This window comes from Parasteatoda tepidariorum, chromosome 4 (assembly GCF_043381705.1).
Source record: "Parasteatoda tepidariorum isolate YZ-2023 chromosome 4, CAS_Ptep_4.0, whole genome shotgun sequence".
In the NCBI taxonomy this organism is placed as follows: domain Eukaryota; kingdom Metazoa; phylum Arthropoda; class Arachnida; order Araneae; family Theridiidae; genus Parasteatoda; species Parasteatoda tepidariorum.
Window position 1 is genome coordinate 33,967,254 of NC_092207.1, and position 20,911 is coordinate 33,988,164.

The window sequence follows — 20,911 nt, forward strand, 5'->3', positions numbered from 1 at the left end:
TATTACATACATTTTATTTAAAAATTTGCAATCATAAAATCAATATATTTTTCACAAAATTTATAAAAAATATTACTAAGTAAGAAAATATCAAGCTAATAAACAAAAATTATAATTACATTTTGTTTTTCCTTGTTTGTGACCGTGATCATTTCGATTGTTTTATTTACATCATGCTTTTCTGTGTTGTCTCGTGCATACTTATTTTATGTTAATGGTACCGTTTGAAATTTTTAAAATTAAACGATTTTCTCCCATGTTTACCTAAAAACTGCCATTATTTAGCTTCACTATTCCAGAAGTATATAAATAAAATGTCATTCTTTATACGAAAATCAAATCGTGAAAGTGGTGTCAAAAGAAAAAAAGTAAATGTCTATATTCAATTTTGCCTTGTTATTTAACGTAGATTTTTTAAATATAATTTTGAAGCGTTACTTCGAAAATTGAGAGTACTCTCAAAATTTTTTTATAAGCGTTTATCTCCCAAAACGTCTCATTTCCTGCTAAAACGTTAAAAAATGAAATGCTAAAAAATAATCTGTGTGTATATTTAATCACTGAGACTTAAAAAATGTTAATAGTTTTAAAGATGATATTCAGATTTCGCTAGTATGAGGAAGGTTTTTTTTTCTTCCTGAGATATTTTTTATTTCAGTTACAAATTTTTTTTTATTAATGTGGGATTTTAAAAATTATCCTTAAAAATTCATTAGTGTGTGTTAAAATACAATTATTAATGAATCAAAAATACTGTCAATATTTATATCAAATTATTTCCTCCAGGCAACTTTTGAGGATATTTCGTATCGTGATCTATTGTGCCAGCTACAATTGCCAAGGGACCAAATAGATTTTAAACTTGAAAATTTTTTAATCAAAAATATTTAGATATTTTCCCAGGGGTGACTACAAGTTAGTTCCTTTCTGTTATTTTTTTTTTAGTTTCTCGTGGGCCACTGGCCGGAAGTTTCCAAGACTTGTTGATTATTCTGCCGCAGATCACGCTACAGAAATCTCCCTCAACTTTTCTGTTACCGCTAGTCATAAAATTATATAACAAAATAGGAAAATCTCCCATAAAGTAAATAGGTACGCCTAAACTCACCTGAAAGCTATATTTCCATTCATAAATTTTCCAATGACACCTTCATTTATTACTTACCATTTCATCCATTATATATCCGAATCAATCCAAAATTCATCATTATTTGTAATTTCATTATCATCACTTATCAATAATTTATAAAGACATGCATTATTAGGATGACCAGGCTCAGCATAATAACTGCCAAAACAGAAAACTTAACTTGTAAATCGTGAAATTTCGTCTCCATTTTCATAAATTACTCAAATCAATAGGCATCACAAAATGCAATAACATCTGCTTGAACAATTTGCCAGCACAAAAATAAAAAATTAACATCACAGAAAAATCATTTTCAAAGCAAAATTCTATTAAATTTCCTCAGAAAATATTACGCCTTAATCTTAAGTTTTCTTCAGAAAATTTTTATGTATCCAAACCCCCAAGGAAAACGTTCTTTACTTCTATCAATTCCTCTCCATTTGCACTGTAACAAATGTTTCTTTCATCACCACGAATTCGATTATTACATCATCCACTTAAATGATTGTGCAACTTTCTGCTTACATTAATCTCTCCAACTTACTCTTAAATTGAAACCAGATTATCATCAGCTGTCGCCCAACTTGGTGTTCAAAAACTGTTTTATACTGTGAACATAGCTGTACCTTAAAAGCTAAACCCCAGGCACATATGAATGAATTATTCTCATAAATATCATAAGAGGGACTATGTTGACTCGGAACAAATCACAGCCGATATTTTCAAAACTTTCTTTTTAGATATTGCTATGTTTTATGTTTAAATGATAAGATGGTACCTATCTATTTTGGTTAAGACCTATTTCCATAGTGCCTATATTAGGTAACTATTAACACCAATGCTAGGACAATCGAAATTTGCCACAATTAACTAAACATTAGCGTCAATAAGAAATGGAAAAAATGCTAACAAATTTCAGCGTATTGTGTAATCTAATACTTAAACAGATATTCTAATTTGTGTTTATCTTAGTATGTTGAATTATATGCAATAAAGAAATAAATAACATTGGATGGCAACATTATATGATGTTCTGTTAATTTTTTTTCCTTTTTCGTCCATTGATTGATAATGTATTGTACAAAAAATATGAAACATATTAATAAATCGAAATCTTAAACTTGTATTATGTTTTGCCTAAACTCTTAATGAAAAAATATTCATTAGATGTAATATTTTAATTCAAAACTAACATGGGCACATTGTCAGTTTATATATGTTTTACTTAAAGTAAAAAGTTATCTTTCTATGTTTAAGTCATTGTTTTGTGGCTCTTATAACATTGTAATATAAATTTTGTGCATTCTTTGATCTTGAGTCTTATGTAATTATTTATCTGCAGGGAACGAAAAATCAAAAGTCAAATAAAATAAAAAGGAAGGAAAAGAGCAAACCGGATGACTTGATCTCTAGTGATGATGACCTAAGGTAGCCCTTTAACTTATTATTTTAAGAAAGGAAAAAAAAATATAAGCTGCAGTGTTGTTGCTAAATTACAATTTGTATTTTATATAAAATACAATTTGTATTTTAGCAATCATTTGTATCATTTCTATTTTAGTATCATTTGTAAGATTTGTGTTAAGTAATATAGATTATCAATAAATTATTTAAAAAAAAGAAACTATGGAATCTTATAACGATAGTAGTTACTACATATATTTATTGTGTGAAATCAAATCGAAAAATATTTTTCGGCTTGAAGCCAGAGCTTAAAAAATCCAGGTTTTTTAGAAAAACTCATAAGCGCCCATTTTTTTAAAATCTTTAATTTAAGTTTTTCACATTACGAATAATAAATAACTAAAGTTTTAAAAAAAAGTAATTATAAATTAAAATTTGGGTTTTACTTCAACGAATAATTATGTACATATATAATTATATATTATTTATATACAGGTTATCCGCGCACCTGGAAAGTCATGAATTTCAATATCGAACAAAATTTGTCATGATTTTAACTATTTTTTTAATAAAAATCATGAAAATAGGTCACCGAATTTTCAAAATTGATTTAACCCTCCTCCTAATTTCATGGCGTTCCGAATATCTGAATTTGTAACAAAATCTCCACTCACAGTCATGTTTTATTAAAATATAAAATGTTTTTATCATGTTCTTTAAAAATTATGATGTTTTTTTTTTCAAAAAATGAAAGAAAAAAAACATTATTTCTAGAGTGAATTATCTTTTAAACTTCTGCGATTTCAGAATTTTTATTATTATTTTTTATTTTATCCATAGCTCATTGTAGGCAGGGTAAACAGGGCGCAGCACCCTGCTGCCCTTTTAGTCAAAAGAATCCACCCTGCTGCCCCTGAAGTAAATTAGTGTCCTGATCTAATAAGACTCCATACCCTTTTTGCCCTTTCTTTCTTCAACGCTTTATTTTTTCCCCAAACTCTACAGTGGATTTCTCAAACTTTTATTTTTAACGCTTTTTACTTAGTTTGTCATTGCTGTCAATACATAGATTTATATGAGAAAGGAAAAATAGCCAACACACCCCGTTGTTGCACTTGTCTTTGAAAGTTTGCAGTTACTTCCACTATCATTAAATCATAATTATTATTAATCATTTTAATTATTAAATCATAACTACGGACACTTAAAATCATACATTTATTCTTTTATTAATATATGCATGCATTTTAAGTAAATTACCAAGCTAATTAGCTCATTAACTCGATACATAGGTTAATTTATTAATGAAAATTAGTAATTAATATGATTGCTTTGCTACTTTTAGTAAAGTAAAAAAAATATATTTTTTTTTTACTAATTCAAGGGTCGCATTCCCCCTAAAATTCATAAAATTCCTAAAACTATGTGCAAACCCTAAAATTCCTAAAAATCTGATAAAATTTTGTTGGTGTTCCTAAAAAATTAGAGTTATAGGCTAAATATAAATAAAGAAAGCAATAATCTAAAGTATAAGAATTTAACTACATTAATTAAAACTGTTTTAATTTTGCCACATGGGAATTCTGAGAGAGGTTTTTTGATAAATAAAGCAATGCTTAATGTGAGTCACCATGAGAATACTATTATGTCTCTTAGACTAATCAAAGATACCATTCAAAATTATGGAGGAGTGTTGAAGATCACCACAACACTATTGAGGGCAGTAAAAGAATGTCACAAATCATATCAAGAATATATTAGAAAAATTTTTTCTTAATAAAGTAAGGTAAAGGGTAATAATAAAGTTTTGATTAAGAAGGTAAAAATTAAATAAAAATCCAAGTTGGTGTTAATTTATTTTTTCTCTTGATTTATTCTCACTTTTGCCTGTTCCTGAATTATGCACTTAATTTCTGATAGGTAATATGTAAAGTTGAAATTTCATTTTTACACTTTAGAGATTTTATTACTTGACTTAATAAATTTCAGAGCTTTTTTTTATGGCTTGCAATTATTTATGATATGTGTGGATGAATTGTAATAATCTTCTGTTATGTAATAAACTACCGTGTGATCTGTTTTTATCCTAGCAAAATCATATATTACCCCTAAAATTTTTTGAAAAAAGCTCCTAAAATTTTAAAAAACTTTGCTGCTACCCCTGCTAATTGACAATGTTTTTTAATAGAACGTGTAAAGCCCATGGAAAGAAATTATTGCCTTTTTATAATAATAATGCCCTTTTTATAAACTTTTGCACCCTGCCCTTTTTTCTGCCTAGAATGAGCTCTGTTTTATCAATTTAAAATTCTAGCTGAAGCAAGCGAGTCATTGGCGAAGTTTTTTCAATTCGAAAATGAGAACAGAAAAATCAAGAGTATTTCTTTTCTTTCCGATGAACAAGAAAAGTATCTTTAGATTATGATTCTGCAGAAAAGAGAAAAAAAAAATATTTGCTTTTGTATTTTTTTCAGCTATTTTATTGTTTCAACTCTTTTTTCTCTCCGTTTTTTAAAATTTAAAATCTATAAATACGAAGATGCAGAGTATAACTGTTTTAGTTATACTTATAATTTCAATTAATGTTATTATAATGCTTTTTAAATTTATTATTCTGTTTTTGTCGGGAGAAAATTGTAACTTCGTTAAGTCATGAAAAGTTCTTGGGAATAGTCATGAATTTGAAAATCTAAAATGTAGCAGATACCTTGTATATATATTTTTTTCTTCTGGTGAATTAGGCTAGACAGTTAAAAATATTTTGTTTATCTCTTAATTTGATGGATTTGCTAATAACTTTTTATTATTTTGTAGTGGAATTGATGATTATACTCAAGGGTTTTCCAGTGAAGAAGAAACTGAACAGGAAAAAAAATTGAGACTTACTAAAAAATATTTACAGCAAATTGAAGAAGAAGGTTATTACATTTATTTTTACTTTACATTATATGTTTTTTCTGTGCAATGAAGTTTCAGGTTACTCACTTTGTATTTTCACACTTTAATTTTTACTTAAAATTAAAGAAGAAAAAAATTTTGTTACAACTTGCTGTTGCAAAATATTTAAATTTAATGATCAGTGGGAAAATGAAGTGGTTGGTCAACTTAGTTGCATGTTATGTGATCAGTGTTTACTTGAATAATATTTTTCACTTTTCAAAAAGTAATTTTTATTAAAATTAAATTTATTTCATTTTCATAAATAATATTTAATAGTTTGTGTTTAACAAAGAGATCCTTTCTAATTATATTGCTTGTTAAAGACAATTCTCTTTTAGATGATCAACCCATTATAAATAATAACAAGCCATAACTATGCCTAGTATATAAGCTAAGTAATAAAAAGTTGATCTGAATGCCATACACTTAAAATTTTATACAATTTTTCGTGTGATTCCTCATTTTATTGTAATTTTTTAAAGTCTAATCGGAAAAAAGCTTGAGTAGTTAAAATAAAAACTTTTTTACCCTAAGGTCAATGAGTCTATAATAAAAATATATGTGCTAAATTTAATAATATGTTATTGGCTACGTGTGAAATGCCAGAATTTGCCTCAGCATTTTCTACAATGCTACCTTTATTACCCGTAATATGCCACACACAACCCATAATTTTATTTTTTATCCTTTTAAAAAATTTCTCCTTTTTGACTTGTAGCATTTTAATTACTATTTTTTTTTTTTTTAATCTTATTTCTGTAATGAGATGTTTATTCATAAATAATAAGTAACTTTTTTCAGATCAAATAAAGGCAGTATCCTTTGTCTTTACTGTGATGCAAATCAGAAAAAATTTAACACGATGTTTTTAATATAGAATGAAAGTTAAAATTAAGTAATCTGTGTGTTGCATTTAATGCCATGGCTGTTCTCAAATTAATTTTTTTATTTTTATTTCTGAGCTTGGTAAATGTATTGTATTCAATTCCGCGTTAACTTTTTAAAATTTCATTTGCAGAGCTTGCCAAAAATGAAACTGAAGATGCTCGAGGTGCTGTTTCACAGAGACTAAAAGATGAAGCTGTAATTATTTCATTTATATTTCTTTTTTGATTATGTGTAATATAATGCACAGATAAAATCTTATTGTATTATTTGCAAAAGATGAATTAAAATGGTTGTTAATGGAGGTTGGTCTTTCTTGGGGTTATCTCTATTGAATTCAAAATTGATTATCAAAGGTACGTGATTTTTTGTAAGCAATTTTAATTTTACTCAGTGTCATTTTTTTGGTGGGAGGTGCCACTTGCCTTGGCTTCATGAAAACCGGATTGTTGAATAAAATTTAGTTTAAATAAAAATGACCCCTAATTATGTGTAAAAATTAATTTACCATTTATGAATGATGGAACAATTTTAAATAAATAAACAATTATGTTTTTTGTTAAAATTTGTCACTTTATTTTATTTCTTAAAAATTAGTTTGCTTTAAAAAAAAAAGATGTGTGTGTGTTTGAAAGATACTTAGATTTTTCTAAAATAACTTTTTTTTTCTAATATATCTTTCAGCTCTAAAATTTTTTTTTAGTGAATTTGTGGTTTCATTTTTGTTTTCTATTTATTTATTTCAATTAATATTATTTATTTTCAGGGTAAAAGATCTGGGTTTGCTTGCCCAAAATCTAAAAGCCAGAAAATCAAAAAATAAAAATTCTAATATATTTGCTGTGAAATAAGTATCATATCTTGATAACATTTTATTTCTTCAAGATTTGCATAGCTTTAACTATTTAAACACATCTTGTTGTTGGAGATGTTTACTAATTAAAATATGTATGTCTGATTCACCTTTCGTATTCTTTTAAATAACTGAAAAATTCTTTGCTGTGTTATAAATTTGTTTGATCTCTTACTGAAGTATTTTCTAACTATTTGATATACTTAAATTTGAATAAACATCTTCCATGCCATTTTTTTTCCTTTAGAAAAACAAAAAGACGACAGTTCTAATTGGAAATTTCTTTTTTTGATTCTTAAAAATTGTTCATTTTGCTTAGTTATTTTTTTTCACCATCTTTGAAAGCTTTCTGTCAGTACTTTCATTCCTAAAGTTTTATCCTATACAAACAACAATTTTGCATAAATGGTTTTGAATATTGCTGTAAATGACAAATTGCTATCAATCGGAGCAAAAGCCTGCCAGCACTACTTTCAACTAACCATGTATTGTTTATTAAATGTTGAATGTATAAATTTCGTTTGAATAGCGATGCTTATTTTTTAATTTTTTGAGTGATAATTTTTCTTTTATTTGTTTTAGTTAGAGGAAGCAGGAAGACTACAAAAGAAAAAAGCACATGAAGTATGATTAATCTTACTACTTTTTTGATTTAATGTATGTTTTGTTATATTGTTGAGAATTTCGCAACATTTTATTATCTCCATGCAGTTTTATCTGTGTAAGTTTGAGTACATTATTTTTCCTCATCATGTGTTTAAAATGTTAGCGTGAACAATCTTAAAATGACATCGATTGATTTTAAGGTAAAATCCTGCTAACAAAGTTGGTATTTTCATGAAAAATTAATTTAATAAGCTGCGTCTTTTCAAAAATAGGAAAATAACTCTGTACGTTAATAATCAATTATTCCGCTAATATTTCGTATTAGAGGTATAACGAATATTGTTAGTTAACTAATATTAGACTAATATCGTTCTTAATTTTTAAACAAAAGATTTAACGCTAAATATCTTAATTTAACTTTTTAACATTGCCATAGTTTAAGAAAAAAGTTATCATGAAAGAATAAGGTTCATTAGAAACGCTCTTTAAAAATATGCTGTTAAAATAAAAATGCTGATATAAAAAATGTTAATTAAAAAATCAAAAGAGAAATTGTTCCTAGTTCTTAAATATAACTTGAACGTTGAGAATCATAGGATTATGGTACTAAAATTGTATTACTCTAAAATGTCTGTTTTGAAAGAGTTAAAAGTTTTAAATTAATATTTTCCATCATTTCAAAGATTACATAGTTTCAACATCTACCTCTGGATTCCACTTACAGTTAGTTGTAAAGTTGTCTAATTTAAGTGTACTATTTCAAAACTTTTTCTGAAACTACGTATTGTAATCTCTAAAATAAAGTGCAATCTAAAGTGTATATTTTTAAAAAAAATTCTGTATTTTTAGTTCTTTATTTATTTATTTTTTTTTTTTTACTATTTCAGTATGAAGATACAGTGTCTGATGTTCTCTGTGTGCTTAGAGGGCATAAACTAAGTGTCACATGCTTAGCTGTTTCTCAAACAGAAAAGTTTTTAATTTCTGCATCAAAAGATGGTTCAATCATTAAATGTAACTTATATTATTTTTTTATTACCTTACATTGAAAAGTTAGTGCATTTTATTAATTGTGAAAATGCCTTAGAAGTTTATTTAAAGTTACTTTGTTATAATATTTGCTTTTACAAAATAATTGAAAATCTCTTAAGATATACAGTATTAGAATATGCAAGATAAGAAAAAACTGATGATGGATAACCATAATATCTATCTCAGTTATTTAAGCCTTGAATTATGATTCAAGAGCTTAAATAAGGAGATTATTAAAATATAACAAAAAAAAGTTGTGGAATATTTTTTTAAAAATATACTGTTATTGACATTGAATTGTGAATCATAATTTTCTTTAATCATTGCTAATAAATAAAATAAAAAAATTGGTTCACACTAACAAAACATTTTATGGCAATGTGTAATTTGAGTTCACTTTAAAAGATATTTAACATTGTAATTGCTTAAAAGCATAGTGCTTGTATATGATTTGATTCAGTGTCAAATTATATAGCAGTACATGATTTGACATATAATTAAATCATATGTCGTCCCTATGCTTTTAAAATGTAGTGTTAGACTATGGTTAATAGTGTTAAACTGTATTTTTTTAGAATAGTTTTATTTTATATATTCAAAGATGCCAACTGCTCCGAACAAGACAGAATATTTTTAAAAAAAACGGTAGAGAGCTACAAACTAAACTTTGAAAATTTTTAGCTAATTTTGCTGACTTTTTAAAACTCTCAATAAGGCTCAGATGCAACAAAGTCACATATCACATAAGTCTTTGAAAAATTTAGATGAAGTGGTAATTAAACACCCTATCGATCAAATTTACTAAATCAACAATAGTACATTGAAAGACTATCATTCCAAAATATTTATCTGCTGTCCGGAACAAGTTGGCATCTTTGTATATTAGTTTTCAATGCCATATTGTTTATTGTATTAAACAAGTATTTATTTAAGAATTTAAATAGTGTAATTCAAAAAGTTAATGCTTAATAAATCAAAGATTAATTAATAAAGTTTGTGATTGTGTAGGGAGTATAGAAGAAAAAAAGAAAATCAAAACCATACCTGGTGGAAAGAAGGGCAGTGAAGGATATATTGGCCACACCGACCAAGTTCTTGCTATCTCCCTTTCAACAGATGACAAATTCTTGGTTAGTTTTCCCTTATTTATATTAAACGTAAGAATGAGTAAACAATGTTAATTAAATTGGTTTTGTAATAATATACATTGTAGTTATAATTTATTCTTGTTTGTTTCTTTAAATGTATGCACATAGTCAATTGAATTATCAATTAAATTGCTTTGTGATTTTATTTTATATTGTGGTTATAATTTATTCTTGTTTGTTTTTAAAATTTGCTTGCCTAACATTTGCTTTACTTGTGTACATCCAGTGTTAGTTTTACTTATATATCTAATCATTTCTTTAACTTTCTTTTTTTTTAAAAACTGCTTTTTGGCATTTATGGTATTGAAAAGTTTTTTTTGTATTTGTTATGGTTAAACAAGACAGGTGAATACTGGCCAACTTTAAGACGCACAATTCTAAGCAGTGTTATAATTTTTTTCTTCTCAAGATGCAGTAAAAAAGGTAACTGTTGCTTTCCTTTCAAAATCTTGAAGTTATTTAAGACATTAGAAATGCTTTGAATTGTGTGTTTTAAGATTATATTAATAGCTTTTAATAATTTTTTAAAAATTTTCTGTCTTTATTGGTTAATAAAATTTCATATTTATTTTCCTCTTCCTCTTTTCTAATAGTTACTTCCTGGTTTAGAATACACTTAATAAAATTACAATTTTGTGTTAAATTCAAAGGTCACTAATTGAGTAAATACTTAAGCTAAATATTGGTTGTTTGTTATTTTACACGCTAAGATTTTAAGTTGCCAGCTATACAAGTATTGTTTAATGTTTGTTACCTAAACCTTTATTTATTTAGTTCAAAAAATTTCAGAAATTTATTATAATTGTTATTCTTTTTATTTTTCAGGCAACAGGCGGAAGAGATAAAATTATAAATATTTGGAATCCTGATACTATGGAGCGTATTCATACATTCAGAGGTCATAAGGATGCTATTACTGTAAGTTATTGTGTTTATATTATTTTATAACTATATATTTATCATGCACTGTAGTATTTTTTTGCTAGGTAGCACCATTTTAGTTTTTTTTTCTGAAGTAACATGATTTATTTACCATGCATTAATTTAATTGTGTACATTTTTTATTAACTCCTAAAGATATGTTAAACATTTCGACCTGAAACATCTTTTTGTTTGTAATTTTCATTACTGTATGCAAAATTAATTTGATATAGTTAAATTTTGAAATATGTTTAAACATACCATTTTCTCTTCATTTCTTGTAAGATTTTATATATTTTTTAATTTTTTCAATTCAAACTTTTTAAGAAAGTTGTGTTAATTTAGAAAGTTACTGAAATCTGTCTTAGTTTGTTTTAAACCAATTAATTCTCAAACATTGTCTCACTAATAAAATTCTGCTTTCCAATCAGCCTGTTTCTAACAGAACATAATTTTTTTTTCCATTGGTATATAAAATGTAAAAAATTTCCACTTGAAAAACTCCTTCTGTTTTGGGCGCAAATTGCACCCATGCGTTTCACTCTGTTGTTTTGAATCCTCAAAATGGTCTATTCAAATTAGATCAAACACATAAGTAAAAAAAGTGGAGAATCTTTTGAAAAAAAAATTTCATTTGAGGTAAAATCAAGACATTTTGAAATACGGGCAATGCATTTAATCATAATCAGGGAATTTTTAAATATAAACAGACCTATACTTTGTGCAAGTCTTAAAAACCTACCCTCATTCATATTTAAGACTCAGTGTCTACTAACAAAAAATGTTATACAAGTTTGCTGGCTTCTCAGGAACTCAAAAAGTAGGGCCTCATCAAAGTAATTTTCTTGAGGACCAGTGGTGTGCTGAAGGTCATATGAAAAATCTTTAAGTGTTTTCTTGTACCAGTGACCAAGCTATGGTCAGCATAATTTACTGGGTTTTAGGTACACGTAAGAAAAGTTTTGCTTAATTAAATACTTAACTCTCAGGGGTCGGTCCAGGCCGAATTTGCTACTGTTTCGCAGTACCTTCACAAATTCAACTTTAGGAAAAACGGTAGTTTCACAAATTCAGTTTTAGGAAATTTCACAAAATACTTTTTCGTAGAATTTTATTTTTGTATCCCTTAAGAAACAATAAATCCGTATTTTTACCAAATTTTTGTGTTGATTTTTTAATATAATTTTACATTTTTCATAAATTATGTCTACATTTTCACAAAATAGGTACCTCTCAGAAAAACCTAGACAGACCCCTGACTCTTTTATTTTTAAAAGACATACGCATGTCTATGTTAAACAAATTTTCTATTTTACTGTGAATGTGATAAAGTTACAAGAATAATTCTAGAAGCTTACTCATGATTTTATAATTTTCGTCAGTCTCCGGTTTGGATGTATATGCCCACGAATGCTTTTCCTGCTTCTTTGTTTGAGTAATACCCAAAACTCAGTTTCTATAACCATATATGGTAGCTATTAATAAAAAATTATTTTAATAAAATATAGATTGTTTCTTTCTAGGGTCTAGTATTTCAAAAAGGAAGTCATCAATTAATCAGTGCATCAAGTGATCGATCTCTAAAACTTTGGACTCTTGATGAAATGGGCTATATTGAAACATTGTAGGCTACTTTCTTTTTCTTTTTTTAAATTTTTTAGTTTTCTTTATTTGTCTAGCTTTAATAGAAATGCATTCAAATTGTGGAATTTTTTTTATTCATTTGCTGAGCATAGCTGTTTATTTTGTACTATTTATTGTATTTGTTTATTTTTCTCTTTAGATCATGTGTTTGAATAAAATTTTAATTTAGTTTAACATATTTTTTCCAGGGAATATATCTTGACATTTTATATTAATTTATGCTTGGCATTTTTCCATTTAAATACATTTTCATTGTAGTTATTTGTATTTTTTCTTTCTTTCTTTGCAGATTTGGTCATCAAGATGCAATAACCGATATTGATTGTTTTTTCACTGAAACAGCTTTAACAGCTGGTGCCAGAGACAATACTGTACGGATTTGGAAAATTGTTGAAGAATCTCAGCTTGTATTTCAAGCTAATGGGTGAGAAAACTTTAATATTCCATATAAAGATTGTCTCTTTTGAATTTAAGGCAATAGAACAAGGTGACCAATTTATTCTTGAGACAGAAAAAACTTGAAATTCTTCGGAACTTGGAAATACTTAAGCTTAGAAATCCCTGGAAACTTGACTCTCATCTCAGGAAGCTTTTGGAATATTTAGATTTAGCAATATTTTTTGTCTTATTCATCCCAATGAATATGGTATCACTAAACTCATTTTTAATTTTATTGCAAATGTTTTAATCTATTATTATGCCTTTTTATGTAACCGATTCTGTCTTTTAAAATTTATTCAGTGTCACTTGCATTTATTCATTTATTTATCTTTTTGTCATTTGAGATATTCCAATAAATCTTTCATTTTCAATTTTTAATTAGTAATATCATTTTTCTTAATGCTTTCATTTTCTTTCTTAACTTGATTTTGCAACGTTTTCCTAACCTATGACCACTAGCTAACATCCTACAAGGCATGCAAACTAACACAAACAAGCCATTTAAAAGTTAATAGGCATCCTGCCGAATATATATTTTAAAAAATCACTTCTCCTCCTTGATAATTTGTATGTATTGCTTTGGTAGTTTGTTTGTATTTACATGCAATGCTTGGTAATTTGTACATCTATTACTTTTGTTTTTTATTTTTTGTTCATTACAGAAACCATCGATATTAATTTTCATTTTGTCTGCATATGTAGTCCATTTTTTTAATGTCTAATGCCTATATTAGTTTTTTGCAAATAATGCATTAAAAAGATTTCCTTTTTTATTTCTAGGGCATCAATAGATTGTGTATGTGTATCAAGTTATCAGAGTTTTGTGTCTGGAGGAGATGATGGGTAGGTTTAGGTTCTTTAAAAACATTCACTAAATTTTTTCTTTCCTCTTGAAAAATTATTGATTATTTTTTGAAATTATTATTTAAAGTCCCAAAATTGTATTCTACAAGAGATGCTATTTTTATAATTATCAACTAAAAACACATGTTTTATTCTTTAAAATTTATTTATTTATATTTGAATTCAAAGTTTAGTGTCTGGAAGACATAGTGGGTTTGCTTAGTATCTTTAAAAACATTATCAAAATGTAGATTTTTTTTTCTCTAAAAATTATCACGTACAGTTATTGTTCATTATTCAATTTTAGAAACAATCTTTAAAAACATTCACTTCACAAAGAATTTCTTTAAAAATCATTGATTATTTAAAACTAAGTTATTTTCCAAATAATTTATTATCCATTCCCCCTGTTCAGGGCAAATATTATAGAATTTAGCTCCTTAATATACAAAGAATCTCATTAATTAGTGTGCGCACAAATCAGGTTATTGCTGGAAATTCTTATAACTTTAGAAGGACAGAAGTCTGGTTATTAAAGTAAAACAACCTGCTTTTTTATAACAATATAATTAAATATATTTAACAATATGATTAATTAAGAAACTAAAAATGAAGTGATGAACTACTATAATTTAATTATCCAAAAAAGTTCAATTCCTTAATGGTAATTATTGAACTTTTATATCAGAAAATGTTCCAGTATGTGCTTTAAAATATAAATAATTATATAATAAATTCTTATAAGTCAAAATTTTTTTTTGCTTGTTTTTGTTATACAATACTCATATTGTATAGGCATTTTTTTTCTCTTATAATGAACTAAAATAAAACCAAAGACTAGCCAAACTTTTATCAATATCAATGTTCTAAAATATACCATTTTTAATGTGGGTGCAATTTGTATAGATTATTATATGCAATACTAGTGCAATTTTAATTATTTCCTAACTGCTATATGAAATTGTTAATGATCATAATTGAAATGTAATTATTTAGAGTAGTTATGAAAACAGACTATTATAAAAATATATGAATTAAATCTCTTTAAATAAGCATTTTGATGTTTCATACTTTTTTGAATTGTAAATATGCAATTAGCTGCAATCTAGAAACTCTGTCCAAATAGTTAAAATCTGGAGTGAAGTTGGAAGTTTCTGGCTAAATTATTAATGTTATTTTTAACATGCTTCATCAGATCTCTGGAATTATTCACAGAAATCCATTGACACAAGAAGTTGATAATTATATATTTTATTTTTGTGTTGCACATTATTTAATGAAGGTGATGTCTCTAAACCACAGACACAGTAAAAATTTTGTATTTTGACTTTGTTATAACCTTATTGGTTTTGTTTTTTCAGCTCACTGTTATTTTGGGGCATTCATAAAAAGAAGCCGATGTTTAAAGTGCCTTTTGCTCATGGCTGTGATCCTGAATCAGAAGAACCAAATTGGATTACATCATTATGTGCCTTGCAAAATACAGATCTTGTTGCATCTGGTGAGATTTATGCATAATCCCTCAACCATTTTCAGAATATTTGAACGATTTCATTAATTTTAATAGAATTTATGTTATCAATATGTTTGATCGTAGTGTGATCACATTTCTCTAAGCTATTTTTCAAAAAATGAATATTGAATGCATCATTGCAACTTTCTGAGAAAAACTCATGTGGTATATGATTTCTTAGATTATTTTTATGGTTCCTTAAGTTTGTTAGTTTATGGTTAATTTTTATCTAATATGGGAACTTCCTTGAGAGACAATTTTATATTTAATTTTACATTTTGATACTTTTGAATGAATTTTCATTTTACACAGGGTGTGTAGCATTTTTAAAAAGTGCTTAAATGTGCTTATTTTTAACAAAAATTTTTTAAAAGCCCTTAAAGGTGCTTTACTTATTGAGGGTTTGTAAAAACTGCTGAATTTTCTATCTTTCCTAATGAGATTGTTTTTTTCTTCTTCTTTGCCTTGTTGATTGTCGCCATGAATTGCAAAAAAAAAAGCATAATTTTCATTTTTTTTTTTTTTTTTTTTTTTTTTTTTTTTTTTTTTTTTTTTTTTTTTTTTNTTTTTTTTTTTTTTTTTTTTTTTTTTTTTTTTTTGCAATATTTATCAGAAACTAGTTATTTTATCATGATTATGTTAAGTCTTTGAAAATGTTTTTGCATTTTGGTGATTTTATGTTAATAAATTTGTTATTAAACAAGTAGCAATATTAAACAATAGATTGTAATATTAAACAATAGAGGGAAATATTTTTTATTACTTCACACATCCTAATTATGATTTTTTTTTTTTTTGGATAATGATTAAAAATATTTTTTGAGTGCTTATTTTTTGTTGAAAATTCTGGCTACACACCCATTTTAATGTTATGAAAAATGGCTTCATGAAAGAAAAAAGATACATATCAGCTGGGTTGCAACTAATACAGAAGAATGAAATAATAATGTATTTTTAGGGATGTCTTTCTTCTTATTGTTGCTTTTTAACTTTTTCCACTTCCACAGTAATAGATTTATCATAGCCACTTTAACTTTGAAGAACTTTATTTTTTCCATGTTGTTAAGGCTTTAATAAAATTTGAAATTACTTAAAGATAATTTTACACAGTTATATCATACAGAAAAATTCTTATCAAAACACAAGCAAACAGTTATGGAAAAATCTCTAACTAAGTAAAGAAATGTGTTTAAAAGATAAAACTGAATTTTCCAGGGTTTTTTATATCAATCTTTTAAAAATAAAACTGATACTCTTTCTCCCGAATGAAGCAAGATAATTAGAATAAACATCAAAACAACCGACATTTTTTTAAAAAACAATAGAGCAAAATTGAATTTAAAAACAACGTTCTTTGAATGAAGTCACATTTCACGTTCCATCAAATTGATTACAGGGTCACATGGTATAAAGCGGGTATAAAATCAAGCTTTTTTTAAAGAAGGCTCTAAAACCAAACCATTAAATTTATTTTACTGAAAATTTTGATGTATTTTACATACATTGGATTTATATAGATTAAATATAGTATAGCTCTAAAATTAGTGTATGTTTCATTAAAATTAGTGTATATTTCATTAATATGCAAATGTTGTTTTAGTAATAATAATGCTCTTAAATAAATGTATCATGATTATATTTAAAAAAGCAAATGCAAAAAAAAATTTTTTTTTGTATTATTAAATTAAAGAGTATTTGTGGCTGTTAGAATTGGGCTTCACTTCAGATGCAGTATATTTTGTAGAATTTTATATAATTTCGTCAAAAAGTATGAAAAGTCTAATAGTTTTTGATTTATTTGAAGTATATATGATATTTATAGCAGACCTATTTTTATTGAATATAGTTACTTTAAGGAAATTGCTTTGTTTTCCATCAAAAAACTACCACATGAAGGCAGAAACTTGTGTGAAAACCTATCTATATCTTTAAATGTGCTCATTAAGTGTTACTATTATGCTATTTTTGGCAATTTTTTTGAATTGTGTAATATAAATGTTATATTGTTATCAATGTTTTCATTACAGAAAAAAAAATGGGAGAGAATTTCTTACCCTTTCTCAAAAACAGGGTGAGATTTCAGAAAGTTAAGTCAGTTTTCTAAAATTTAAAAAAACACGAATTGACTTGAAAAAGAATTATTTCTTTAATTATAATACATTTTTAACATCTTCTAATTGAATATTTTTGCTGCATCATCATATGGAAAATGTTCTATATCTACTTTTTCATCAGTTATTATATTTATTTGGCTGAAAAATACCCATATTTGTTTTGTTTTGACCGTTTCTACCGACATTTGTTTAATTTTCATTTGTCCGTTACGGAGTAGAAGATGTCGCCTTAACGAGGTATTTGTCCATCTTACATTTATGCAAAAAAAAAAAAAAATAGAAACGTCTTACATGAAGAAACCTTACCTACGGTGAACACATGGTTGCAGAGAAATGTGTTCTGAAAGGGGTTCGGTGGTTCGGGGGGGGGTGTTCTGTTGCTCGCACTGGTTCTGAACAATACTGGTAAATAGGAAAGCTAGATAACAAGGACCGATTTTCAAAATAATGAAAGATCAAGGAAGAAAAGTGAAACAAATTTTAATCAAAATGGCAAAAGACGAAATTTTTTCCAAAATTCATGCATTTTTAAATTGATTAATAGAGTGCGTGAACTTCTCGCGTTAACCATTTTTTATTGCGTGAAAAGAAAAAAATATGCGAAATTCTCGCGCTGTAGTGAAGACACTGGTTATTTCCTCTATCATTCTTCTCTTTAAAAAATATAACTTGAAATAAATTTTGTTTCTAGCATTAAAATTTCTATATAGGACTAATCAAACAAGCAAATTTTTTTTGGCTATTTCACTATAAAATATAGAGCAGCATTAGATACTTCTAGGGCTAACACAGATTTTAAAAAAAATTCCCTATCATATAAAACAGTTAGCTAAGCCTTACCATATACCTACTTTACCCCACCTCTGAAAACAATTCGTAATAAATAGAATTTTGAAATTTATTCTTTAATTTCTATGTCGATCTGTTCTTTAGATGTCCCTCTGCCAGTTTGAACTCAAATTAATAGTTTTTTTTTACAGTTTTTATTGATATTAGAAGAAAGTTCATCAACAGCTTAAACTAACATGCTTTATATGTAAATCATAAACAGATAGTTTGTAAACATGAATTTTTTTTAACTGTTTCTAAAACTGAAATAAAAATGCTTGCTGCAATCCCAGTAAAGGTCTCAAAAGATATAGAATAAATCATTTCAACTTAAAACTAGAAAATAGATGCTTATTAACATGTACCCACTTTAACCCACCTGTCTCCATATTTCAATTATAAAGTGTATTTTTATACTTGTTATTTAAATTGAAATTTTATTTTAAATTTTTTTCTTTTAATTCATTTAGTCTATTTTTGAAAACATTAACAATGTAATTGCTGTATGTGGCAGGTCAACTAATTGCTCTTTCTTCAACTTACTCAATGTCTGTTTTGTAAGCAAAAAAACAGACAGTATGTGAGTTAGTTGAAAATATTCTATTTTTAGTATGTTGACTTTAATATTATGTGTAACATTATTTTCAGGTTCAAATGATGGCTACATTCGTCTATGGAAGAGAGATGATGAAAATCACTCTCTAATACAAGTGTCTGAAATTAAAATGGTAAACATAACTTATCTTTATTCTCTTCTTCTGTATATTTATTATCTTTAACTTAGCTTATCTTATTATGTACTTATAATTTATCTTAATTTATTAAAAATTAAAATTTTTTATTGTTATTTATTTTCTTATCTTTTGTACTGATCTTATCTACTATTTACAAAATGAAATATTGCAGAACAAGTAATTACCAAATACAAAATGTAGTAAGAGGGCACTAGTGTAATTGCTTTTTATTTTCTAAAAGATAGAAAAGATTTGAATTGAACCTTTACAAAATATGTAATTATGTAATTTTAAGTGCTAAATTTAAATTATGTGTTTTGTTTAAAAAATGTGGCTTTTTTTTTAAATTTTTACTTATAGCAAAATTGAATAGTTCCTCCAATATATAATTTACATTACTTAGAGATTTATTTCATTGACTTATGAATAAAATGCTACTGAGGAATCTTTATGCAAATTTGTTTTTATATACTTGTTAAGTATTATTGTAAACGATAATTTATCTCATGAATTTAAATAAGTTTTTTATTCTCTTTTAGGAGGGATTTGTAAATAGTCTCCGTTTCACACCTTCTGGAAAATATTTAGTTGCTGCTGTAGGTCAAGAACACAGGCTTGGACGATGGAGGCGGATTAAACCAGCTAAAAATTGTGTTGTAATATATTGTTGGAATAAAAGTTAATAATATTTTATTTTAAAATGCTTTGAAGACTTTATGTGTGAAAAAGATAAGGAAAAAGTTTAAATTTAAAACATTTTTAAATCTGCATTATTTTTACAATGATTTTCATAACATTCAAAATAATCACAATGATTTTCACATTCATGGACTTAATAATTTCTTAAATTGTCAGCTGATTTAACCACACATGTGATTACTTGTATATTACTAAAATAGCTTTAGTTGCTCGAAGAATTTATTTTTAATGTTTATATATTTTTTTAATGTAATAGGATTTCTGAGAATATTCCATTAAAGTATAGCTTTTTCATATAACTAATCAAAAACAACTAATGTAATAAAAAGATGTGCAATGAAACTACCTTAAGTGATATTGTATTTTATTAAATCGATGAATTTTCAAAATATTCAAGTGACGAAAAATGGCAATAAGAAAAGGCTATTTAAAAATCTTTAAAACTCTTATATGATCTGGAAAAAAAAAAGAGATCCATGCAAAAAAAGTAGGACCCTATATCTCAGGAGGTTTGTGACTTTTCCGTGGATATATTTTTTTTCTTGCAGAATTCCATGTATCTAACGACTATTGGCTTGCAGACTTCTGCGAATCAAAAACTCGTAATCCAATGAAATTTAGAAACTTTTGCTAAATCCTCTTAGCTAGACGTTTACATGCCGCCAATTTGATTATTTTGATATGGCGAATTTTCGCCATTTTGAATATTTGGAACTGCTCCGAAATCTGCTAATATCGCAATTCTTATTCACTCTATTTTTAATATCGAACATCGATTTTCATATTTTCCTGATTTAAAAGTTGCATGTTGCGATTCGTATTTACGCGATTTAAAAATCGTTAACTGCTATACCTATTCATGCAATTTAAAAATCGTACATCATGATTTATATTAAATCTGCAAACCTTTACTGTTATTTAAAAGCTAGAAAAATAAACAGTGAACCGAAGACTTTATTTTATAAATCCAGATGAGAAATTTTCATTTAAGTGATATTTGCATGGCAGGCTTAATTAAAGGTATATTGAAAGTTTTGAACCGTATTATCAAACACTTGAAAGAAGGCATTTGAACATAGGAACTCAATAGATGGGAATGAAAGAATCTTGAGGAGGTTAAGGCATACAATGGGCTGTAACGAAAATGAAGAATATCTGTCTTGTCTATATATGTCTC

General features: G+C 26.4%; 1 protein-coding gene across 1 annotated transcript; it reads left to right on the forward strand.

Annotated features, from left to right (window-relative positions):
* Window positions 1–135: 135 nt before the first annotated feature.
* On the forward strand, window positions 136–19,736 carry LOC107436701 (U3 small nucleolar RNA-interacting protein 2). The gene is made up of 14 exons (XM_016048498.3): window positions 136–368; window positions 2,472–2,557; window positions 5,348–5,451; window positions 6,492–6,556; window positions 7,794–7,835; window positions 8,705–8,831; window positions 9,858–9,979; window positions 10,823–10,915; window positions 12,442–12,542; window positions 12,852–12,986; window positions 13,784–13,846; window positions 15,208–15,347; window positions 18,950–19,029; window positions 19,575–19,736. Exons 1-14 carry the CDS (start codon window positions 315–317, stop codon window positions 19,716–19,718), a joined length of 1,356 nt encoding a protein of 451 aa, XP_015903984.1. The 5' UTR covers window positions 136–314; the 3' UTR covers window positions 19,719–19,736.
* The last annotated feature ends 1,175 nt before the right edge of the window (window positions 19,737–20,911 follow it).

What these genes read in the sequence shown, in the direction of transcription:
- LOC107436701 (XM_016048498.3), top strand. Translation starts at nt 315, where the DNA reads ATGTCATTCTTTATACGAAAATCAAATCGTGAAAGTGGTGTCAAAAGA. An exon ending in ACAGCAAATTGAAGAAGAAG is followed by an intron (nt 5,452 to 6,491) that starts GTTATTACATTT and finishes TTTCATTTGCAG; the next exon opens with AGCTTGCCAAAAATGAAACT. An exon ending in AAGTGTCTGAAATTAAAATG is followed by an intron (nt 19,030 to 19,574) that starts GTAAACATAACT and finishes ATTCTCTTTTAG; the next exon opens with GAGGGATTTGTAAATAGTCT.